Source organism: Anomaloglossus baeobatrachus, chromosome 3, assembly GCF_048569485.1.
Source record: "Anomaloglossus baeobatrachus isolate aAnoBae1 chromosome 3, aAnoBae1.hap1, whole genome shotgun sequence".
NCBI classification, from domain to species: domain Eukaryota; kingdom Metazoa; phylum Chordata; class Amphibia; order Anura; family Aromobatidae; genus Anomaloglossus; species Anomaloglossus baeobatrachus.
The window spans coordinates 403,428,768-403,455,092 of NC_134355.1; the positions used below are offsets into that span (position 1 = coordinate 403,428,768).

Here is a 26,325-nt window from a genome sequence, read left to right on the forward strand (position 1 = left end):
TCTGGGACTCTACCCGGCTCATCCCGATTGGCCCTGGTGCATTGGCAATCGGGGTAATAAGGAGTTAATGGCAGCCCATAGCTGCCACTAAATCCTAGATTAATCATGTCAGGCGTCGCCCCGAGATACCTTCCATGATTAATCTGTAGGTTACAGTTAAAAAACAGACACATCCGAAAAATCCTTTATTTGAAATAAAAATCACTAACTTCACGGGTGACCGCTAATCAGGACGTGACACAGACAGAGCCGCGGTATGACAATGAAGTCGGGTGAAGTTCACCCCAGTTCATTCTCTACACGCGACTCTGTCTGTCTGTCAGCGGGTATGTATCTACGACATTGTGCATCACAAACACGCATAAATTCACACGGACAACACATACACATGTCAGTTATTTCTCTCACGCATAAACGGACAACCAACACGCATACACGGCTAGCATACGGCATTCACACAGATGGCGCACGGACACAGAAAAAGGACACAAAAACGGAAAACGGACCCGAAAAACGGACGTAACACACGTGCGTGTTTTTTCACAGACGTGTGAAGGGGGCCTTATATGAAGTGTTCTTATCTGCACTTTATCCAATAAGGTCTCATTCAGACGACTGTTCCGTTTGTCCTGGTCAGTTGCTTCTTTTTTGCGGACCTACTGACAAGACCATTTTTTCAATGTGTTTTGTGTAGGATCGGATGGCACACGGAAGCACTTCCGTGTGCATCAGTTCCTACAAAAAAACACATTGGATGCCGTATATGTCCGTTCCATTATTATGGAACATGTCCTATTCTGTTCCACAATTGCGGGTCGTGACACAATACAAGTCAATGGGTCCGCAAAATCCCAGTAAGCCGCATGGAAGCACTTCCATGGGGCTTTCGTCGTGTACCTCTGCAGTCTGTGTCCCACTCCCGCACAGCCCCGCAGCTGTTCGTACTGCAGTGTATCAGCATCTGCCCACAGAGCACTGTCAGCAGCTGCTCGCACAGAACTGTGTAAGCATTTGCTCACACAGCAATGTCAGCATCTGCGGGGATGATGACCGCTGCCGTCAGGAAGTTAGCATAGTTCATTAACTGCTGTGATGTCAGCGCTCGTCACCGACTTCCATGATGCCACGTTCTCACATCAAATCTTCTCCCCTGGAGATCTATAACATGAAATGTGCTATTCTTAGTATGAAGTAACCTTCCTTTTATCCCTAACCATCAATGTCATATTTTTGGGTTGTTCACATACTAGTTTGACGATCAGTATAAAGCCCTCTACTTCGCCATATTTGTCACATTTATAAACAGATCTGACCTACCAGTCATTGTACTATGAATAATAAAAGTCATGTATGAATAATAAAAGTCATGCCGCTAGTGTGAACAGAACCTATAACTATTTGCTGTGCTGTCAAAATAGTATGCAGAGTCCACTTGCTTCCAGCGCTCCACACTTGTAGTCCGTTCTCCCCTCACCACCATAAGCATATGTAGTCATATAAAATGAAGAGAAACTTCAGCAGTGTGTGTCCAGACTGTAAAAACTTGCAGATTTATTCATGGAATATTGATACATAAAACGTTTTATCCAATGCAATTCAACCACGTGCTATAATCATACACTATTAAGATCAATGTGTCGAAACACATTGAAAAAATACAAATGTTATCTATTTTATAACGCCTTTAAATCCAGAACAATGCAGTCCTACAAAGGTGTAAACACTGTACATGATGTACATATTAAACTACATACCAAAATACCAAAAGTATATACTGTTAAAGAACCAGTCCAGCGTTTTGTTTTCTTTTTACCGCTGGAGTTTTAATTTATATCTAAGTCCCTTGATCCCTGTCCAAGGCTTTGTGCGCACACAATTGCAGAAATGTCTGCACCAAATCTGCATCTTAGCAGAAAAAACAGCATTTTTTACCTCAATTTTGCCTTGTTTTTGCTTCATTTTCAGTGAGTTTTTCCATACGGTTTTCCATGCATTTGGGGTGCAAATACGCTAGTGTGGCGCCCTGGCCTAGCCAGGTCGTCACAGATAACATCCAAACACCCCGACCCCCACTAGACAGGGACACCAGCCAAACAGAAACCCTTGTTGCCTCCCTCCAGTGTCTGATGTCCACACCAGGTGGGGCGGAGCCAAGCAGTTGGCCCCACCCACCGAGGAGTTCACAGGCCTGGAGGCGGGAAAAGTGACAGAGGGAGTTTGGAGTTTGAGGAGTGAGGAGTAAGCACTTGGGTGTCTGGGTTTGTGGCCCAGGCACTGACAGCAAGGTTGGCAGACGGTGGTGGCAACGCAGAACCGTAGGACCGGGGACGGGCGACAGCCCGCCGGTACCGACCGGGGAGCGAAGTGAAGCCAGCACACACAGGCAGGGCCATCGGACCCCGACCAGGCTTGGAGCCACCGACAATAGTCAGATCCGAATGTGACTGGAACACCAGGGGTTTCACAACAGCAAAAGTCCCGATTGAAGGCAACAGCCCACACCGTGAGGGTATACAGCTACCGCCTAAGGCTAGAGACCCAAGGGCCAGTGCAGTGTCTGCGGGCAAACGGGCTCCTCCGGTACCCATACACCGGGGAGCGGACTACCGTTGGGAATCCATAGTAGTCAGCAAGAGAACATTAAGGTGCAGGGAAAGACAGCCGCCATCACCTGTCCGGGGAGAAGCACTGCAGCTGGCTGTGGGACCCGTCCATCCAGTCGTTTGGTTTACCGAGGACTTTGTACCTTTCTTGCTGAGTGAGTATACCCGTGCCATCCGGCACCGTGCCGCGCTGTCCCTGCAACCCTGCACCTCACCGACCCTGCCTCCCCGTCACTTCATCGGGCCCCGGGACCACAAACCCCTACCCACGGAGGGGGGAAACAACATCCCAGCTGCTCCTTACCATCGCTCCCAGGATCCCCGTCACCAGCAGCGGTGGTGCCCATCTTCACCACGACTCGTGGGTGGCGTCACGGACTAAATCCCCCAAACCAACCACCCCTTTCACTCATGGGCGAGGAGCGCCGCTTGAGTCCCCGGATCCGGCCACCGAGCAGCCATCGCAGCAGCGCCGGACCCGAGCGTTAGCGAGCGCAGCGCAGTGGCGTCCTCCCCGCCCGCAACACTAGCAAAAACACTGAAACAATTGACATGCTGCAATTATTTTCTGCTGCAAATCTGCAAGCAAAAAAAAAAAACAACAATGTGCATAAAACTTAAGAGTTCTCATTGACTTTGCTTACATAGGATTTGCATGTAGTTTTGTGACAAATCTGTGCCCAAAAACACACCCAGCTCCAGATTCGGGGCGTACTCGTTACCGGGGCGTACTCGTTACCGGGCCGGACTAGTCCGGTGATGTTGTGGCAGCGTGGTCCACTTCCGTGACCCTGGCGGTGTCTTTCAATAAATAAATAACAATAAAGGGGTGATAATTGTGATGATGGGAGTTGTAGTTAAGAGTATAAGTTCGTGACGCCACCTGTGGTACTGCGGCTATGTGGGCCGCCGCTGCACTGTGTATTCCCCGGGTCAGATGTTGATGGCGCAGCTCAGGTGATATTGCTCCCCACAGGTAGAGCTTCAGACCCGGGGATCATGATAGGGCGCGGAAGGACATAGACGATACTGGGGGTTGCAGTCAGTCTTTACTCACGGTACCAGTTCCACAGGTGTACAGTAAGCTGGCAATGACCCGCGGTATGCTGGGATCCACCATGATGGGCTCCTGCTGATCCCGGGCAGCTCAGAGGTCAATACCGTTGCACCCCTCAGATGTGCCTTTCCTGGTCGTCTCTACTGCGCTGACTCTCGCCCTCCTGTCCCACGCATCCACACAAAGTGCCCTGATCTGGGGGCCGCAGACCTTCAACGGGTTTTCTGCCTGCTTGGCCCACTGATCCTCTGTGGCCTTCTTCCAGCGGATTCGTGTGCTGATTTTTGGCCCTGGATGGTTGTAGCCACCTAGGCCCCCAGTGTTACTAAAGAGTAAGTTCGTTTTCTTTTAGTCTAGGGATCGGGTCCCCATTTTTGCGGCCAGATCCTTCCACCCAATGTTCTGTGGAGCAAGCCAACGGGTGCTTTCCGCACTCCCGTGTCTCTAGGATCCCCTTCTTCGGTGTCACCCGGATCAAGCAAGACTCCCGGGTCTCTACTGTCCGTTCGCCTCCTCACTTCACCAGTCACTGACCCTGCTTACTATCAACTGTCAATTCAACTCCACCCATTCACCTCAGACACCTCAGCCACTAAGCTCCACCCCCAGACTGGCTTCGGGGATGGGGCTAGGCACTATACAAGTCCAGCTGCATTAGTCCCTAACCACGGTTTAGTGGAGTGTTGTGATGAGTCTCTCTGTGTGCGTGTGTCGTGTGAACCGGTGGATCTCCCCCTCCTTACCATGGGATGGGATACCACACTTCTGGATGAGGTGCAGCATCTCTGTGGCAACGGAAGCCTCAGGGGTGCCACACATGCAAATAGCCTTATACTGACCTTCTGTTGGCTTCATCCTTTTTGAGTGCTGCTTCGGTACTGCTGCACCATCTTGTGCCCGTGGCTTTTGACTGCCCGAAGGTCAGAAGCTACGTCACAAGCGCTCATTGCAACTCTATGAGACTCATAGTTATATTGCATTGTGACCACCGGCGTGCTCCATGAAACACTGGAGCTGCTGGCAGGTCACTAATTGCTAGAGACCACCTGGCACAATGCTGGAAAAAGATGAAGGCGGCAGCAGGTGAGTATAGGATGGGGGGGGGATGGGGACTTACATTTAAAACACTACTCCAGCCCTGAAATAACAAAAAATGCTAAAATGGTCCATTAAGTAGAAAAGTAGTATAATAAACATGATTAAATGAGTGACAAACTGTTACATAGGTATAGTGGCCCATCCCTTCAAGTGCATAAAATGTATAAAAGAAGAGGAACGACAGAGGTCTCAACTGAACCAGATACAGTGGGACTGACTCAGATTGGGGGCCCCCTCCCCACTGTTCTAGGCTACCTGTTGAATACCCTGTGACCTTCCCCTTGTCATCACACCCCATCTTGCATTTAGCCACATTCTGCCATCCTCAGGGAGCGCTATGTAAAGAATGAAAGCATTAGCTGAGCTGATGCTTCTGTTAGACTCAGTCATCACATTGCCACTGGGCTTCTTGCTGGCGTAGCTGAGCTAGTGCGTCCTAGCAGACCAGCTCTGCCAGTGATCCTCACCCACTGGATACTTATCTTGTAAATGGGCCTTCTATGGTGGGATAGTTTGGTCGGTTGAGGATAGCATGTTACAGAACATGGAGGATATATGAGAAAAATCTTGGAGATGGTTGTTTAAGGTGCAGACAAGGGGAGAGAAAAGGAGGTTTTGTGAAGACCAGATGATGTGTGTGAGGAGTAATCCGTAGATTAGGTCAGAGATATATGACGGACATTGCTGGTTCCAGATTTCCAGATTTATCTGAGCCCTTGGGTGACAGTGGGCTTCTTTGCTTCTTTGCCATTTTTTTTACATTTTAGACAATAGCGTTATACCTGGGAGCACGAGCAGTAGATTTTTATAATTACACTTTCTTTTTACTAGATTTTTGTTTTACATCTGATTTACATTGAAAAGGCAGGCAATTTAACCTTTTTGTTGTAATTTTTACATTTTTATTTTTTTAAATAATTTCTTATTAGTCCACCTTTTGGTTTCTTGTAGAAGACAAAGCAGGACTGTGATATTGTTTGGGATTTTCTTATTGTTTTTTTTTTTAGACTATTAGTTACCTTAGAATCCAGAACCTATGAACTCTTAAGGCTGCTTTACACGGTACGACCGATTGTGCGATTTCACAATTGATCGTACCCGCCCCCGGCCTTTTTGCGTCACGGGCAAATCGCTGCCCGTGTCGCACAAAGTTAGTAACCCCCGTCACACATACTTACCTCTCGTGCGACCTCGCTGTGGGCGGCGAACGTCCACTTCCTGGAGTGGGAGGGACGTTCGGCGTCACAGCGACGTCACACAGCCGCCGGCCAATAGAAGCGGAGGGGCGGAGATGAGCGGGACGTAAACATCCCGCCCACCTCCTTCCTTCCACATAGAGCCGGCGGCGGCCGCGGGAGGCAGGTGAGCTGCTCATCGTTCCCGTGGTGTCACACGGAGCGGCGTGTGCTACCACGGAAACGATGGTCAACTAAATCAAACGATATTATGGAACCTAGCGAGCAGTACCCGACTCACGATTTGTGAGCGATACTGCGTCGCTAGGAGGTGTCACACAGGCCGGCATCGCCAGCGATGTCGGATGTGCGTCACAAAAACCGTGACCCCGACAATCTATCGCACGATAGATTGTCTGGTGTAAAGCAGCCTTTAATCTCTTGTACAATACACTATGTAATATTGCAGAACATTGTAAGTTACTATTTTCCTGGGCTTCACGGGTGTAAAAATATGGGTGGAATAGTGACAACTAAAGAGTTAAACTGCTGAGATTGGCATTGCCTCCAATCACAGCCTCAATACATGTATGGTGGATGTCGCAATTGGAAATCTGGGTCAAGTGAGATCCGGGCATAGTGGATCCGGTTATTGCCCAGGTTGGCCGGCTGCTGACATTCGCCCTGATGGAGGAGACAAGTTATTGACACCCTTGCAAGTCAATGTTAGGGGTTTTTTTTTTTACCTGAATGCTCTGGGCAATGGATAACAGGTAAATGATTTGTAGAGGATTGTTTCTCTAGAATTCATGATGTTTATGTATTATGCGTTAGCGAAGCTCTCGTTCTGTTTTGCACATCATAGTGCTGTAGTCTGGTAGGGTTTCTGCACTTATTACATTGCTTTTTTTGTACCTTGTTGACAGTTCTATATCATACAAGTAATGGATGTTGATGTTTATAATGTGCATTTCACACTTATCTGTATAGATAACCCCATCGGGTAGATCATAAAGTGCAATGTAATGGTATGTAGGATTACCACGCCATATCTTCTAGATTTACTACAATTGATCTACTTCCTCATTCTCCGCCAATGTCATTAGAATGTGGGTCATTGTCACGTTCCCAGGCATGCTATTGCCATGGGAAATTATTTGTACCATATTCTTGAAGTATTAAGCAACATACATTACATTTAAGAAATATGCAAGAAGAACGTCAATGTCATCAGTTAATATAAAGATAATTACATAGTGTTACGTATCAGTCCAGGAGTGGAGCCACTGGGCCGTGCACCGGATTCCCCCAGGGAGGCCAACAGGAGCGAACCCCTATACAGGGACTGTCTGGCGACCACCCCAGCCTAGATGCACAGTGGCCGGAACACACAATGGTGACGAGGGCGGACTGGAGACTTCAGATGGAATCCAGAACCGGTGGCGAAGTGAAGCAGGGGGGCGATGGAGAGATCCACTGCAAATGGACCCCAGGGAATCTCCAGGGAGCGGGATGTGGCGCCCCTGAGGCTTCCGTCGCCACAGGTCATTGCACCCCATCTGCGGTGTGATGCCCCATTCTGGGAGAGGAAGAGAGTGAACTCCGGTCCCATGGTAAATTCACACTACACCCATTGCTAGGGACACACAGGACCAGGGAAAGTGGCAGGCAACCCTCCCATGCTGCATGCTGAGAGGGGCTGTAAGACCTATCCCTGCTCCCATAGGGTGGTAGCTTAGCAACTGGGGAGGTGGGAGGAGCCACCAGAGAGCAGACAGAGACAGGAAGGTGAAGTTTAGTCAGTTTGCTCAGGGAGTGGGAGAGTGAGGAGTGAGCATGTAGGACGAGAAGAGAAGAAGGAGTCGCAGGGCCTGTAAGGTGCCACGAGCAGTCCTTGTTGGGTACCGCTGCCGAGGGCCCAGAGGCGCTACGGGTAGCTGCAGGCGGCGGTGGCCCGTTCCACAGCGACATCGGTGGAGCGACTAGCTGCGACAGGGGGACGGTCCCTAGACACTGAAGGAGTGAAAAGACAGTCTCCAGACAGTAAAAACCGAGGCCCAGGGAATTGCAAGCTCCCAGGGCCAGAACCCAGAGCAGATCTTCAGAAAAGGGGAAATCAGCCGACAGGTGACCCCCCAGCCTGGAGGCTGTAATGGAGGCCAAGCCAAGTCCATCTACCTAAGGCAAGGCTAGTGAAGTCAGCGGAAAAAGGGACACTAAAGAGAGGGAACCGGATTTCACGCTCGGAATCACCCAGAAGGCGGAGGTCCCTGACAGTGGTCCCAGCAGTCTGAGGGTCCTTGCAAGTGTGACAGAAACAGTGAGTAAAAGAACTGGAACTGCACCTTGGACTCGTCTCTGTTATTCCACCTACATAGACACTTACAAGCACCAACTGTGCCCCGGGCATTGCTCCACCTGTGGGGAGCAGTACCAACACTGCTGCCATAACATCATCCCGGAGGCCTCACACAGCAGCGGCGGCTTAATAGCCGCATACCACAGGTGGCGTCACGAACACCCTTTAACAACCAAGCCACACATTCAACTGACACCCACCAGGGCCACGGAGCCGGGCCCAGCCACCACTGACTACCACCGGACTAGTCCGGCCCGGCACCGGGTGTCCCATAGCCCTGGGGTGGGCGAGTCAACTTTTGGCGTCACGAACAGGATTTCGTGCCCGGTCTAACCGGGTACTGTGCGCCTGAAGAACTGTGTACTTTGTCGAGAAACCGCCGCCATTAGCGCTGCTGAAAGCGGGAAGAAGGGGGGCGTGCAAGAAGAAAGGGCGCGAAGAGAAGCCCCGCCCCCTTGTCCAAGAAAAGCGCGCGAAGCGGTGCCCGCCATAGAAAAACGGAGGAAGAAGTGGCGACTAAATAAGCTGGCAGAAGAGAGCCTGAACGCCCGACCAGCAGACAAAGAAAATGTACCTGATACTAAGCGGAGCGGTGCCGGCCGTGATGGGCTGGGCGCCAGTCTGGCGCCAGTTGCAAGTACAGCCTCCGGCCCCGCCGCCGAGAAGGAAAAGGGAGAAGCCGAGTGGCGTGGTCGAGCACCCGAGCAGTGATCCAGCAAGCGTTTCCCAGGTCGGCAGCATGGCAGAGAGGCTGCAGGAGTGTACACCTGAGATCGGGAAGATGGATCCCGAGCTGGACCTGCTCCGGGAGGAAATGCGAATCCTGGCTCGGAGACTGCGTAACCTGCAAGCAGAGGTGGACCGGCGGAGTGAAACACCGATGGTGCCGGAGAGTGTGGGCCACAGGATGGAGGCCGCGGAGCAGCGACTGGGTGAGCAATGTGAAGCCCCGACCCGTCCGGACCCACTGACCCACCAAGCGCCACCGCCCTGTCCCTCTACTGTCCCGCAGGCCTTCTCCGCCAGCCCCGCTGATGCCCGGTGGGGCACCGGAGGCCTGCCCGAAACCCCCGCAGACGGAGCCTGGGGAGGGGTGGACCCCGACCAGCTAGTGGGCCCCCTACCGAGTCCCCCTGTGAGTCTCCTGGGAGCGACATCCCCGGGAGTGCACTGGGACGCAGCGCCCATAGAGAGTAGAGGACTGCAAAAGCCCCTGCGCCCCAAGGAAACCGCACTGCCAAACGAGCTGACCTGCCGGAGATTGGTGCAGGAGTACCAGCAGGAGCGGGAGGCCCGGGAGGAGACGGCCTCGGGGGAACCGGAGTGGCGCCGCACTATGCCAGCGTGTAGCGTCTCCCCTGTCAGCAGCAGCCGCAGCACTACCCCAACGCAGGCCCAAGCCGCAGAACTGAGCCGCGGGCCTGCAACAGCCACGCAGGAGACACAGACCCGGATCTCCATGGCTTGTTTGATGCAAGGTGCACGGCCAAAGAAGGACCCCCGCAATGAAGAGTAAAGATGAAGAGATGCTGAACTGTATATAGCCCCTGTATGCCCCTTATTCTTTTCGAAGATGACACCCTTTCCTGCTGTACTGCCCCTGATTCTTTTTGAAGACGTCACCCCCCATGTTATGTGCTACCGGGCCACTGAACTGGAATGTGGGCCCCGGTGAATGTTTAGGTGTCATGTCATACCAGGCCACTGGACTTAGTGGCTGGTGTGTGGTGTATGTGTTTTATGTCCTACCAGGCCATTGGACTTAATGGCTGGTATGTTGTTGATCTGTCTGATGCAACCAGGCCATTGGACTTAATGGCTGGTCGAAGATGTTACTTTGTTTGTTTGAAACGAACTGACGGGCTACTGGACTTGTAGTAGCCAAAAATGTAATTAGTTGCACCCGTTGTGCCCCCTACCAGAATTATGGGGGATGTGCCTGAACCGTGCAATGGACTGGAAGTGCACACATAGTTTCTTTATAAGAAGTTTGCAACGTTCATGATATGTGCCTCCCATAAAGGGAAGAAGTGTTTTACAGTTTATGTTATTGCATACCAAAAATGTTTTGCAGTTCTCCATATGTTTTTGTTGTTTTTCAGCCCGAGGACGTGCTGGGATTTGCTGTGGGGGAGTGTGGCGCCCCTGAGGCTTCCGTCGCCACAGGTCATTGCACCCCATCTGCGGTGTGATGCCCCATTCTGGGAGAGGAAGAGAGTGAACTCCGGTCCCATGGTAAATTCACACTACACCCATTGCTAGGGACACACAGGACCAGGGAAAGTGGCAGGCAACCCTCCCATGCTGCATGCTGAGAGGGGCTGTAAGACCTATCCCTGCTCCCATAGGGTGGTAGCTTAGCAACTGGGGAGGTGGGAGGAGCCACCAGAGAGCAGACAGAGACAGGAAGGTGAAGTTTAGTCAGTTTGCTCAGGGAGTGGGAGAGTGAGGAGTGAGCATGTAGGACGAGAAGAGAAGAAGGAGTCGCAGGGCCACGGGTAGTCCTGTAAGGTGCCACGAGCAGTCCTTGTTGGGTACCGCTGCCGAGGGCCCAGAGGCGCTACGGGTAGCTGCAGGCGGCGGTGGCCCGTTCCACAGCGACATCGGTGGAGCGACTAGCTGCGACAGGGGGACGGTCCCTAGACACTGAAGGAGTGAAAAGACAGTCTCCAGACAGTAAAAACCGAGGCCCAGGGAATTGCAAGCTCCCAGGGCCAGAACCCAGAGCAGATCTTCAGAAAAGGGGAAATCAGCCGACAGGTGACCCCCCAGCCTGGAGGCTGTAATGGAGGCCAAGCCAAGTCCATCTACCTAAGGCAAGGCTAGTGAAGTCAGCGGAAAAAGGGACACTAAAGAGAGGGAACCGGATTTCACGCTCGGAATCACCCAGAAGGCGGAGGTCCCTGACAGTGGTCCCAGCAGTCTGAGGGTCCTTGCAAGTGTGACAGAAACAGTGAGTAAAAGAACTGGAACTGCACCTTGGACTCGTCTCTGTTATTCCACCTACATAGACACTTACAAGCACCAACTGTGCCCCGGGCATTGCTCCACCTGTGGGGAGCAGTACCAACACTGCTGCCATAACATCATCCCGGAGGCCTCACACAGCAGCGGCGGCTTAATAGCCGCATACCACAGGTGGCGTCACGAACACCCTTTAACAACCAAGCCACACATTCAACTGACACCCACCAGGGCCACGGAGCCGGGCCCAGCCACCACTGACTACCACCGGACTAGTCCGGCCCGGCACCGGGTGTCCCATAGCCCTGGGGTGGGCGAGTCAGGGACCAGCTGAGGCAAACCGGGCGTCAGGTTCTGAGGACAGAGAAAGGGTTAATGACCGAACACAAAGGGCTTGACCACTATCATAAGATACTAGCTGAGAGAACTTGTTGAACAAGCACTGCCCGTAAGTAACAGGAAGTCTATTATACCCTGCATCTGCAATCAGCCACATCCTGTTCCAGGGATGCTGGCCCTATAAGACAAGGTGACTGAGCGTGCCCACGCCCTAACGCGCATGCGTGAAGCCCGGGAGCCAGAGGCAAAGCACAGGAGGCCGGGGACAGGGCGCAGAGGAACCGGGGGCAAAGTCCCGAGTCGCAGTAAGCCGGAGGGACTGCCGAGCAGGGAGCACGGGGAACGCGGGGGAGCAGGAGCGGGAGCAGCGGCTGCGATTGGTCATTACGTGGACCGGATCAGTGGGTACGGAGCGGCGCCGTGACACATAGACTGGATCAGTGGGTACGGAGCGGTGTCGGGACACCGAGACCGGATCAGTGGGTACGGAGCGGTGCCGAGACACCGATACCGGATCAGTGGGTACGGAGTGGTGCCGTGTCACCGAGACCGGGTCAGAGGGTACGGAGTGGTGCCGTGACACCGAGACCAGATCAGTGGTTGTGGAGCGGTGCCGGGACACTGGGAGCGTGACACATAGTTAGGCCGCACTGCTTTATGGAAAGAAAATATTGTGCTGATGTTAAGAGGCTGTAGACACAAAGATGTGATCAGACAAGTTCTTCATTATCAGAGTGTTTATTTTAGACATCATGAATATTGGAGATGAATGGATCAGGCAAAATTCTAATTTGCCTGTTTGCATGGAATTGGCCCAGAAATTCCATTCCTGGAGAAGTTATCTCGGTGAATTGATTGTCCCTTATTATGCTCTGGGGTCTTACCAGAACCTAGAGCATAAAAAGTGTAATATGTATAAAAAAAATCCTTATATTCGCCTCATCGCTTCATCGCTCCTTAGGCCTAAGACACACAGCATGAAAATCGGACTGAGTGGAATGCGATAAAACATCGCATTCCACTCGGACCAATATTAGCCTGTGTCAGCACACCTGAGCGATTATTTTCTCGGCCCCAATCAGAACGAGAAAACAATCGCAGCATGCTGTGATTGTAATACGAGACTCTTTCTCTTGCACCCATTCAAGTCCATGGGGCGAGAGAAAGATCGCACTGGTGTACCGCGAGTGCAGGGCGAGAATGGCAATAGCCAGCAACGGAGGAGAGAGGGAGAGAAATCCCTCTCTCTCCTACTCCGTGCCAGCCTGCCCCTACTCAGCGCTGGCCCGCCCCTCCTCAGTGGCGGCGCGCCCCCCAGTCGCAGTGACACTCGCATGACACTAGGCTCCTGCTGTGCTGACAGCGGGAGCCGAGTGTCATGCGAGGATCGCATTAGTCCCTGTGTGGCCCCGGCCTTACTGTCACTCTTCCAACCTCATCACATCTTCTGTTCCAAGCTGCTCATGCTGAAATCCCCAGTCTACTCATCTACAGTGTATATCTCGGGCCATAACATGACTGTGTAAATTGGCCTTAAAGGGATATTCCCATCTCAAAGATCCTATCCCATTATGTAGTAGGTGTAATAATATTAATAATAATAATAATATTAATAGCAAACACCTCTAATTAGAAATGTGGTATTGTTCTCCTGATATAGCCATGTCTCTTACCTCATGTGCAGGACATTGCAGCTTAGGTGTCTATGGTAACGAACACAAGCAACTTACTAACTATCACTATATGAGTGGATGTAACCATAGATACCTAAGCCGCAATGCCCTGCACATGAGGTAAGAGACATGGCTATATCAGAAGAACTATACTACATTTCTAATTGAAGGTATTTGCTAATATTATATTATTATACCTACTACATATTGGGATAGGATCTTGGAGATGGTAATAACCCTTTAAGGCTCATTCAGACAGCTGTTATTTTCTCAAACAAAAACGTGTTCTTGTTCAGAAATTCACCAGATTTTCATCATCAGTTGTCATCTGAGTTTTATTCGAGTTTGGTCCAAGCTTCATCAATTTTTCTCAGATGAGAAAAAAAGAAAGTTTCTCTACCTTCTATCTAGCGGCCACTGAAAAAAGAACCGGTATTAGACTGCATCTAAATGTTATCCAATTATTTTCACATAGATTTGTATTTTTAATTTTGATCCAACACTCATTGGACTGATTGGACTCATCTCCGCAATGTTGCGTGGGCTAGTTGGTCCAAGAAAAAAAATGGATGGTTGAACAGCCATATAGACAATATTAGTTACAAGTTCTATCCATGATAAACAAGTGGAGAACTCATACATGAAAAATGGATGCCTGAATGAGAGCCTAGGCTGAGACTACACATCAGTTACATCACTCATTTAAAGGGAACCAATCAGCAGGATGTTCGCATATGACCTAAAGCCAGTGCTATACTGGCACTATCAGGCTGATTTTTTACATGCCTGTAGTGGTCAGCTCAGATGTAAATGTGGCGCCCTGGACAAGCCAGGTCGTCACAGAACAACACCAACACACCCCACACCCCGGTCAGGCACACCGAAGCCAAACACAAAATCCTTGTTGCCTTCCTCCAGGGGCTGATGTCCATACCAGGGGGTGGGCCAGGCGGTTGGTCCCGCCCACCGAGGAGTTCACAGTCCTGGAGGCGGGAAAAGGAGTCAGATTAGTTTTGGAGAGGAGTTGAGGAGGAGGAAGTGAAGTGGCAGTAGAGGAGACTGACCGTGTCCGGGTGTGTGGCCCGGGCACAAACAGCAAGGTTGGCAGACGGTGGTGACCGTCTGCAGGAGAGGCCGATTGGAGCGAACCGTAAGGACCGTGGACATGCGGTGGCCCGGCGGTACCGGATCGGAGAGCAAAGAGAAGCCAGCACCATTCGGCAGGGCTTACGGACCCCGACCAGGCTAGGAGTCGCCGTAAAACCGATCAAATCCGTTAGCGAAGGGAACCTCCGGGGTTTCCCAGCAGTCAAGACCCGATTGAAGGCGACAGCTCAAACCGTAAAGGGAAACACAGTCACCGCCAAGGCTACAGTTCCCAGGGCCAGAGCCTGCGGGCAAAAGGGGCTCCTTCAGCACCCATCCAAGCTGGGGAGCGGGTTACCGGTGGGAACCCATTGGAATTATATACACTACACAGGTGCAGGGAAAGGCAGTCACCATCAACCTGCCGGGAGGAGAAACACCGCAGCCGTCTGTGGGACCCGTCCATCCAGCCGTTTGTTTTACCGGAGACTTTGCATTCGTCATTGGCTGAGTGAGTGCCACCGTGCCCTGCGGCACAGCGCTGCCCCCGCGACCCTGCACCTCACCAGGCCCCGTAACCCGCCTGCCATCCATCCCTACCCCTCACCGGGCCCCGGGACAACCAACCCCCTACCCACGGAGGGGAGAAAACAACATCTAAGCTGCTCCCCGTCATTGCTCCCGGGATCCCCGTCCAGAGCAGCGGTGGTGTCACAATCTCACCACAACCGTGGGTGGCGTCACAGACAATATCCCTAAACCAAACCACCCCCTTTCACTCACGGGCGAGGAACGCCGTTCGAGTCCCTGGGATCCGGCCCACCGCTCGAGCCACCACCGAGCAGCAGCAGTAGCCGGACCCGAGTAGTGGGTGAGCGCAGCGTCCCCTCCTCCGCCTGCGACATATAGGTTTTGAAATCCAAAAAAGTAAAGTTTATAAAATGAACAGCTGCTTGAGTGACAGCAGCTGAAGATCAGATAATATATTCATAGTTATCCCCTCCCCATGTTAGAATTAGCATAAGCATTATACAAACAATTCACTTTGTCTATTGAAGGACGTCTGTGAGGTGATACCCATATGACCAGAAGGGGCGGGGCCTCAGCCACCAAACCTGGATACCAGGTCACATGGGTATGACCTCACACAGGTCCTGCAACAGACAAAGTGAATCATTTCTATAATCCTTATGCTAAGGCTAACAGGGGGAGGGGATAACTATGAATACATTATCTGCTCCTTTGCTGCTGTCACTCAACAAGCAGCTAATTTTATAAACTTCACTTTCTTGGATTTCAAAACCTAAACATCTGAGCTGACCACTACAGGTATGTATAGAATCAGCCTGATAGTGCCAGTATAGCACTGTATGTAGAGAATCAGCCTGACAGTGCCAGTATAGCACTGTATGTAGAGAATCAGCCTGATAGTGCCAGTACAGCACTGTATGTAGAGAATCAGCCTGATAGCGCCAGTATAGCACTGTATGTAGAGAATCAGCCTGATAGTGCCAGTACAGCACTGTATGTAGAGAATCAGCCTGATAGCGCCAGTACAGCACTGTATGTAGAGAATCAGCCTGATAGCGCCAGTACAGCACTGTATGTAGAGAATCAGCCTGATAGCGCCAGTACAGCACTGGATTTAGGTTATATGCGAAAATCCTGGTGATTGGCTCCTATTTTTTTCCCCAATTGTTTGTTGTGGTCATGGGAAGTTGCCAATTGCAATACAACCAAGTGTTTCACAGCTAAAGCTGCCATGTAGCCCTAGCCCAATATTGCAAACCTGCAATATAAACCCTTCAAACTCATAGGCTGCATTTTACTACCAGAGATTCCTGCAAAACGTTGCATTTCATATTTATCCCATAACTAATCGCAGAAACACAGGTTACATGCCACACCAAGCACAGACCACTCTATCACACAAGCACAGTACAGACATTACACAAGCACAAAGCACACGTCACATAAGCACAGCACACACATCACACATTCTCCGTGCACATATCACACAATAAGAATGTACTCATGACACAAGAACAGCGCACGTCACACAAGCACAATGCACTCATCACAATGCACACATCACCATTTCACAGGGCAAGCATCACATAAGCACAGCGTATACATCGCATGAGCACAGCACATACGTCGCACAATCACAGTGTCCAACAGCTACAGACGCATTGCGCACAAGTTACACAACATCAACACTCAAGTCACAGCCACACAGTGCACACACTACACAAAACCCAGAAGACTTATCACACAAGCATGTACGCATCACATAAGCAAATTCAAACATGCACAAGGCACAAATCACACAAGCACAGCGCACACATCACATAAGCAAAACTCTCAATCACAAGGCACACATCACAAAAGCACAGCGCACACATCACATAAGCAAAACTCACACAATCACAAGGCACACATCATACAAGCACAGCGCACACATCACATAAGCAAAGCTCACACAATCACAAGGCACATATCACACAAGCACAGCGCACACATCACATAAGCAAAACTCACACAATCACAAGGTACACATCACACAAGCACAGCGCACACATCACATAAGCAAAGCTCACACAATCACAAGGCACATATCACACAAGCACAGCGCACACATCACATAAGCAAAACTCACACAATCACAAGGCATACATCACACAAGCACAGCACACACATCACATAAGCAAAACTCACACAATCACAAGGCACATATCACACAAGCACAGCGCACACATCACATAAGCAAAACTCACACAATCACAAGGCATACATCACACAAGCACAGCGCACACATCACATAAGCAAAACTCACACAATCACAAGGCACATATCACACAAGCACAGCGCACACATCACATAAGCAAAACTCACACAATCACAAGGCACATATCACACAAGCACAGCGCACACATCACATAAGCAAAGCTCACACAATCACAAGGCACAAATCACACAAGCACAGCGCACCCATCACATAAGCAAAGCTCACACAATCACAAGGCACATATCACACAATTACAGTACACACGTTACATAAGCAAAGCTCACACAAACACAAGGCCTGTGCCCTCAGGGGCGGAGTTACTCCCCCTTTTCCCTTGGCTTTCCCTAGATTCTCCCCCTGTGTCGACCCTGGTTGTGTCCGGTATGCATGTTTGTGTTCTTCTTTTCTTTTTCCTTTTTTCTTTTACTTCTTTTTCTTTCCTTTTTTCACAGACTATATCCATTATAGTTCTATTAAAACATAGTTCTAGACTTAAGGGTGCTTTACATGCTGCAATATCGGTAACGATATATCGTCGGGGTCACGCCGTTAGTGACGCACATCCGGCGCCGTTACCGACATCGCAGCGTGTGACACCAATGAGCGACGATCAACGAGCACAAAAAACGTGAAAAATCGTTACTCGTTGACACATTGCTCATTTCCTTAATATCGTTGCTGCTGCCGTTACGATGTTGTTTGTCGTTCCTGCGGCATCACACATCGCTATGTGTGACACCGCAGGAAACGACAAACATCTCCTTACCTGCCTCCACCGGCAATGCGGAAGGAAGGAGGTGGGCGGGATGTTACGTTGGAGGGATTGTTCGGTGGTCACAGCGACGTCGCTGACAAGGTATGTGCGTGTGACGCTGCCGTAGCGATAATGTTCGCTACGGCAGCGATCACCACATATCATCCGTACGACGGGGGCGGGTGCTATCGCGCTCGACATCGCCAGCAAATGCTAGCGATATCGCAGCGTGTAAAGCGGCCTTTAACCATACCCTACAGTCATTTGCTGGGCAGACCCATCTTACTAAACATTCTAAATAATATTTCTATACATCTTATTCCTTATATTATACCTTACACTATTAACCATCACTATGTATTATATCCAAAGACGCATGACATTATTCACACTACATTACAACAGTGGGTGTGATACTGCTGTAGCGAGAATGTTCGCTACGGCAGCGATCACCACATATCGTGCCACCGACGTGGGCGGGTGCTATCGCACGCGACACCGCTAGCAATCGCTAGCGATGTAGCAACGTGTAAAGCATCCTTTAAGCTTGTGGTGGGCCCATTCTATCAGGTTCTGAGGCATATGTTTCAGATTATTTGATTTTGTTGTACCTGTCCAAGCTCGAGTTTGTGGATAAATAAAAAATTTTAAAGAAAGAAGACCAGACACGTATGACCCATGATTCACTCCAATATTTCTTATGCATGGTTTCCATTTTTTAGCCCTTTTATTTGTTTGTAATCTATTAATAATTCTGTTCAAATAAAGACATTATCCAGCTTGTATAGAGTGACACATAACAATAATTAATGATCGTCAGTCCGATGTTACAGGAGGGAAGCAGTTAGTGCCATTCCTTGGGTCCTTGTAGCCTCTTGGCTCTCACTTTATTGAGTCACTAGGTGGCGAGGAAGAGTTGTATCTCTATCATTGGAAAGTTCCCACTGGGTTATTCCGAATGTAGAAGGATATTAGGGAATTTCTCTATGTACAAAATATATGTGTTGGGCCATATTTTAATGGGATTATGTGTCAGTGTCATTTAAGTGATTGATCGTGCTGTTGATCTCACTAGCACAGCATTTTCTTGAGACAAATCACTGAGATTAAAAATTGCCTGGTTTAGTGCACCCTATTAGAGGGTTTGCTACTGATAAAATAGAGGCTAAAGGCCCAGTCACACACAACGACTTACCAGCGATCCTGAAAACGATGCGACCTGATAGGGATCGCAGGTAAGGGGTGCTTCACACATAGCGAGATCGCTACCGAAATCGCTGCTACGGCACGGTTTTGGTGACGCAACAGTGACCTCATTAGCGATCTCGCTGTGTGTGACACTGAGCAACGATCTGGCCCCTGCTGCGAGATCGCTGCTCGTTACACACAGCCCTGGTTCGTTTTCTTCAAAGGCGCTCTCCCGCTGTGACACACAGATCGCTGTGTGTGACAGCGAGAGAGCGACGAAATGAAGCGAGCAGGGAGCAGGAGCCGGCATCTGGCAGCCTGCGGTAAGCTGTAACCAGGGTAAACATCGGGTAACCAAGGTGGTTACCCGATATTTACCTTAGTTACCAGCCTCCGCAGCTCTCACGCTGCCTGTGCTGCCGGCTCCGGCTCTCTGCACATGTAGCTGCAGTACACATCGGGTTAATTAACCCGATGTGTACTGTAGCTAGGAGAGCAAGGAGCCAGCGCTAAGCAGTGTGCGCGGCTCCCTGCTCTCTGCACATGTAGCTGCAGTACACATCGGGTTAATTAACCCGATGTGTACTGTAGCTAGGAGCGCAAGGAGCTAGCGCTAAGCAGTGTGCGCGGCTCCCTGCTCTCGCGGTTATGATCGCTGCTTCGGCTGCTGTGTTTGACAGCTAAGCAGCGATCATAACAGCGACTTACAGGGTCGCTGTTACTTCACAGAAAATGGTGACGTAACAGTGACCTCGTTGTCGCTGTCGCTTAGTGTGAACCAGCCCTAAGTCGCTGGGAGATCGCAGGTGAGATGTCACACAGTCAGATCTTACCAGCGATGCAGGAACAATACAGGTCGCAGTAGCGGCCTGTATAACGATCTCAGCAGTCACTGTGACCCTGTCACAAAGTGTCAAACAGAGCGATGTGTCCTGCCCAGCAGGACATCGCCTTTGAAGAAAATGGCCTGGACAATTCTGCAACGACTAGAGATCTCACAGCAGGGGCCTAATCGCTGGTAGATGTCACACATAACGAGATCGCTAACGGGATCGCTACTACGTCACGGAAACCGTGACTCAGCTGCGATCTCGCTAGCGATCTCGTTATGTGTGACGGTACCTTTAGTGAGGACTTTGTAAATAAAGGGACAGAGCAGTTCATTAACATGATAAACTATGAAAATCTGCTTGATGTTTGCATACCTTTAACCTGGGTGTGCATTCACTCTGTACTGCGAGTTTCCAGTTACCTGTAAATAGATTCTCTTTCACTATTCTAACAATATAATCACGACTTCCTATTTTCTACCAGGGATTCAGGCCAAGCCCCCGCCACTTGCGAAGGTACGCCCGAGCCCGTGTCGAAGAGACAAAGCCCTTGGATGAAATCCACCAGACTGACCATGATACATCTTCACCTCTGAGAAAAAGAAAGATCAAGAGAAGCAGCCGGGTTCAGCCAGAATTTTATCAATCTGTGCAAGTAACTCCCACTCGAAAACCGGTATGTATTAGGGCATCATTTAATGCAAAAACACAAGATCGTGCCCATATCATACGGGCGGCTTAATTGCCTGGCACGCTTAGCCAGGATGGTCCCAGATCATGACGGCTATAGTTGCAGGTAGTGTGAAGGATTTATCACTGTCGCACTGCAGACATCTTCTCTACAATGTGCGTTCTCTAATGTGACATGAAATACAAGAATAGTAAGGTCAGCACTCCTGGGCGGGTGCAGCCTTGTTAGGTGGAAAGACTACAGTCTATTAGAGAAAAGATCCCATAGAGATGGAAGGAAAGATACCGTTATTTAGAATATACTGTGAAGTTTAACATGTACGAAATCAGGAAAAATGCTAATAATACATTCATGGGAACATTTGGGTTCTCCCAGACTAATTAAGAACTGTATCTGTGTGTAGCATCAGTGGAGTACCTTTTGTAGAACCACGGCTCAGGGACCATAGCTCAGGGACCACAGCTCAGGGACCACAGCACAGGGACCACAGCTCAGCGGCCACAGCACAGGCGCCACAGCTCAGGGGCCACAGCTCAGTGGTCACAGCTCAGCGGCCACAGCTTAGGGACCACAACTAAGCATCCACAGCTTACGGGCCACAGCACAGGGGCCACTGCTCAGGGGCCACAGCACTGCACGTCTGATGTTTCCCCCACACTGTCATATTGTGGCTACATATGCTACCACTACAATCAATGGGAGCTGTATAGAACAATGTGCTGTAACTTCACCTAGTGATAGAGGCAGGAAAACAGAAAACATACTCTTATTGTTTAAAGCACTACTCCAGCTTTTTTTTTTTTTTTTTATTTCACTGCTGGAGTGGCGCTTTAAATGTAAGTTCCCTGCCCCGTCTTATACTCACCTGCTGCCGTCTTCATCTTCTATCACTGCCGCTCCCGTCGGTCTCCAGCGATTTGTGACCTGTCATTTGCTCCAGTGTGTCATGGAGCTTGCCGGAGATCTTAACTCAATACAAGTCTATGAAAGCATCATTCTGGCTCTCATAGACTTGTACTGAGCACTTGTGACAACTTCTGACTTCCAACCAGTCAAAAGTTACAGGCATAATTTGGCACCACAGGACCAGAGCGAAGCCAAAAAGGGTGAAAACTCAGGTGGGTAAATATATGAAATGGGGCAGTGAACTTTGGTTTAAAGCACAACTCTAGTGCTGCAACCACCCCCATCCTTTTTCCTTTGCTGGAGTGCTGCTTTAAAATAGGAATATTTAATTATTTTTTTTAATGTCCATTGGCTTGCAATTGTTTAAAATAAACAAAATCAGCAGTTATTCACCCTTTCCTGTCCAGGAATACCTTTTCCTCCCAAGTATAGTTTTGTTGACAAGCTAACTGCATCATACTGCAGTTTGCAGTACATTGCATGCAGCCAATCACTAAGCTCAGTGGTAATGCTGATATTAACACCATGAGCCGCTGAACTACAGTAAGTGATTGACTGCAGTGGTCATATGTATGTAACCCCTTCACCCCGGGCGATTTTCCGTTTTTCCATTTATTTTGTTCTGATCTGCACAAAAGCAGCTCTCCTCTCACACATGGCCCTCTGCCGACTGTAGGAGGAACTGACTAATGAAAGCTACAGGAGTTATCACATGACCCTGTGCTACCATGGCAACCATCAGATCCACGTGATCACATCACGTGACTTCCGATGGTGCCGGGTAAGTGAATGCTTACCGTGGCCCGCAGTTACATCGCGCTGTGACATTTTCACAGCACAATCTAAGGGGTTAACAGGCAAGAGTGGGTAGTGAATCCACTTGTGCCTGATAGCTGCACATTTCAGCTGTTCAAATCAGCTGACATGTTCAGCGATCGCTGCTGACTGCCCGCGGCAGCAGGTAGGGATTAACCTGACATGATCCATGACGTACTCAGTACGTTATGTGTCGTGAAGAGGTTTTATATATGTCATTACTGCAATCTGTCAACAAAACTTAAAGCAGCGATGGAGAGACATCACTAGAGCAGTAGAAGCTGAGTGATTGCTGAACTTATTATTTTCAGTGAAGACAAGTTCATAGACCCAAAAATGATTCCTGGAAAAGGGCAGCATCATATGAGGACAGCTCTGCTCTCCTATCAGCCAAACCTGGCAGGAAAAAAAGCTGTCATTTAGCTATCAGGAGCTATTGAACACTACAGTGGACCCATATATAGGATAACTGTTCTTGCAGTGTAATTTGAGTTTATAAAACATTGTAAACCTTATCCCGCCATTGGATGTGCAGCTACGTCCCATGTTGGGTCCCCATTTATAATGTGGGTTCAGGAGCTGAGCCTGGCTCACACCTCGCAGCTACTGGCTGTGTTATACAACATTCATCTGATGCTATCAGTATGCAGTAGAGCTGAACTGCACTCTTTGCTGCTAACCCCTTAAATGCCACAGTCAATCACTGACAGTGGCGTGTAAAGTGTTCAGTTTGGAAGTGTACCATTCCACGCACTTATCGCCCCTTCTCATAATGAAATGTTTTACCATGGCAGCTGGCCGTCTGCTATTATGGTACTCCTTTGAAGTCTACACTGCGGCGGGACTTCATGGGAGGGTATGATTTTTCTTCAAAATACTAAAATACTGTGGTCTTTGTAGTATACTGAACAAGCGATCAGACTGAAAAATAGTAAAAAAATTTCTAAACATCAGAATCACATTTTTTGGGTGTTGTTTCAACTCAATAAAAAAAAACTCTCACACAGCTCCATTCATATAAAAATGAAAACCTTACGGATTTCAGACAATGGCATCACAAACCAAATAATTTTTGGAGTTACTGAATTCTGATTATTTTTCACAAGTTAAAAAAAATGTAAAAAATGTTACAAGTTTGGTATGCATGTAATAGTAATGACCTGGAGAATTATATTGCCAGGTTATTTTTACCTCTCAATGAAGACCATAAAAGAAAATATCAGATTAGCGTTTTGGTTTTTTTTTTACCCAATTTTCCAATTTTTGGAATTTGTTCCTGTTTTCCAGTACATTGTATGCTGACATGAATGGCCTCATTGAAAACTAATTCATCCTGCAAATAATGAGTCCTCATACGGCTATGTGAATGGAAAATATAACAGCTATGGCACTATAGGGTGGCGTGGGGAGGTAGTCGTGGGCGAGGGCTTTACTACAGACACTAAACACGCTAGAAGAAAACCATGGTCCTAGCATGGACTTGTGTGGTGCAGGTCATACCTCTTAGGCCTCCGTCACACATCCGTGCCTCCGGTCCGTGTTTGCCATTTTTTGCACGTACCGGAGACACGTGCTTACGTTGAATCATTAATTTTCATGTTAAAAGCCGCACGTCAGTATTTTTGCACGGAGCGTGTGTATGTTCCGTGCATACGTGTGTCCATTTAGAAAAAGCGCTAACATGTCCGTGTTGCTCCGGGATCACGTACTCACGGACCCATTACATCCTATGGGTCCGTGTTGTCACGTACATGATACGGATGATGTCCGTGTGCTATCCGTGCGGTCTGTGTCTGTGTGGCTCAAATCAAGTTTGTTACAATTTTAAATACTTGCAGGTGGCCAAGGTACCCTACAAAATCCAACATAAAAATCCTAAGGCCTCCTTGGATAATGGCATGGTTGTAGTATATATCCCAACACATTGGATATCCAAGTAAAAAGACCAGCAGGTTAATTAATTGTGGATAATTATAAGAATGTGCTAATCAAATCCACCTATGTGTCATTATTCCCAACAAATAATCATTAACTTCATTTGATGAAGATGTGAAAACGGACAAGATACGGAAAGCATACGGAACAGACACTGACGTATTACGGAAACACGTAGGACACACATAATGCACACGGACACTACACGGAGAGGAAAAATGGACTCCAAAAACGGAACACGGACTACAAAAACGGACATCGTCACACGCACGTTTTTTTCACGTGAGTGTGGCAGAGGCCTTAACAGGCTGGATGTCACCATTGCCTTTGGGAGGTCAGGACCAAACAGCAGTGTAGACTGGCACATAGACCAATATTTCTTATTAAACAACAGTCTTTTGCTTAACAGTTTCCACAGTTCTTTAGGCACAGCTTTACACATGAGATATTGGGCACACAGCTTAAACACAGTTCTAGTTTCACAGCTCAGCAACAGACTCAAACAGACTCAGTTCTAGTTCTCGCTAGGTTGTTTCTGGATCTATGAGCTCCAGCACCACCCAGCTCAACACAACAGCACAGTCTATGATGGTCACATTCCCGTTTAGGTTGTCCAAGTATTCCTCGCCCCCATAAGAGGGACTCCAGGGGGCCGGTCGACTAAGGCAGGGATGGAGCAGCAGCCTCCCAGACACTTCCAGGTGGAGATTTCTTATCCCCATATGGGAGATTCGCCAGAGTGCCAGAAAAGAGCTTTATGCTAGAGGGGATTCCGCCCAGGAAAGTCAAACACCGTCAGACATCAGTGATAATAACCAGATACCTTGACGGCTGAGGGGCCTGGTCATTCGTCTGTACTCCGGCTCCTTCAATTTAGACCCACTCATCCGAGGGTAGGTATCTAGCAATCCATTTTTTTCCTGTCTGATGCCTCCAAAACACCCGAGGATCACGCTATCTCACTCCGATCTCTACATTGCAGTTGCCACAAGTCACCCACTACATGCGGCCTTGACGAGAATTTCTGACTTTGATGTCTGTATTAGTCACTATTAGGGTCCTGTTTGATGTTCTAAAAAGCAAACAGCCAATTAACCTACAAAGTAACCCCATCCATTGTGGGCTACTGCCAACACTTAACCATACCCTACAGTCAGTTGCTGGGTAGACCCATCTTACTAAACATTAAAAATAACATTTCTAGAGGCGTGTCCTGGCTATGAAGGAGTGAGGACGTGACTTGTCTTAGCTCCTGCCACTGGACTTTATAACTGATGATCCACGCAACTGAGGACTCTGTAACACAGGCTATGCAGCGGAGGAGACGAGGGAGATCCCAGGGGTGCAGCAGCAGAGCTTCACAATCGGAGGAGAGAGGGATCAAGCACTTTTTATCCAGGCCGGGGCAGAGAGAAGCTTCACAGGTGGCACCCAAGATGGCTGCTAAGGCTACACACGAGGTGAGCTCAGCGTGCAGCAGTGAGATGGCAGCTATGGAGATGCAGGGAAAGGCTCAGCAGCTGACGGGACTGAGAGGAGAGACCACCCGGAGTGAAGAGGAGATACAGAAGATAAGGCCAGACAGCCCAAGATTACAGGTACAGGGGAAACCCCGAGTGAGAAGCACGGGGGAAGTGCCTGCTGATACAAACAGTAGCCCTGAAGCCTGGAGGCCTCTGGAGGGGGAAGTAACGTCCTCTCTTATAACACACATGCAGGAGTGTGAGGAATTTCAGGAGGGGGGACACTGCACTGCAAATGAGTTACAGGTCCCTGACAGAAGTGAGACTGTACCCAGGGAGAAGCACAACATAAATCTAAAGTTACCAGATGCAGACAAGCATGCAGGGTCAGGCCCAGCCATAACAACAACACAAGAGTCAGGAGTTCTGACAGAGCTTAATGAGATGCGGGCACGTTTCTCAGCTATACCCACCAGGGAAGATATGGAGGCATATATAACCAGGCTGGAGCAGGCGTACCGCACAGAGCTGTCAGCCCTGAAGGGGGAGGTGGAGAGAGTGGACACCCAGAGTCAAGTGCAGGCAGCTAAAATTCAGAAT

General features: G+C 49.3%; 1 protein-coding gene across 19 annotated transcripts in view; it reads left to right on the forward strand.

The window, feature by feature from the left end:
- DST (dystonin) overlaps positions 1-26,325 on the forward strand; it is an 879,552-nt gene that overhangs the window by 46,018 nt on the left and 807,209 nt on the right. For all 19 annotated transcript variants that reach the window (XM_075340287.1, XM_075340288.1, XM_075340270.1 and 16 more), the window contains exon 3: positions 20,399-20,590. In XM_075340287.1, coding sequence (XP_075196402.1) covers positions 20,399-20,590 — 192 coding nt within the window. The remainder of the gene's footprint in view (positions 1-20,398; positions 20,591-26,325) is intronic.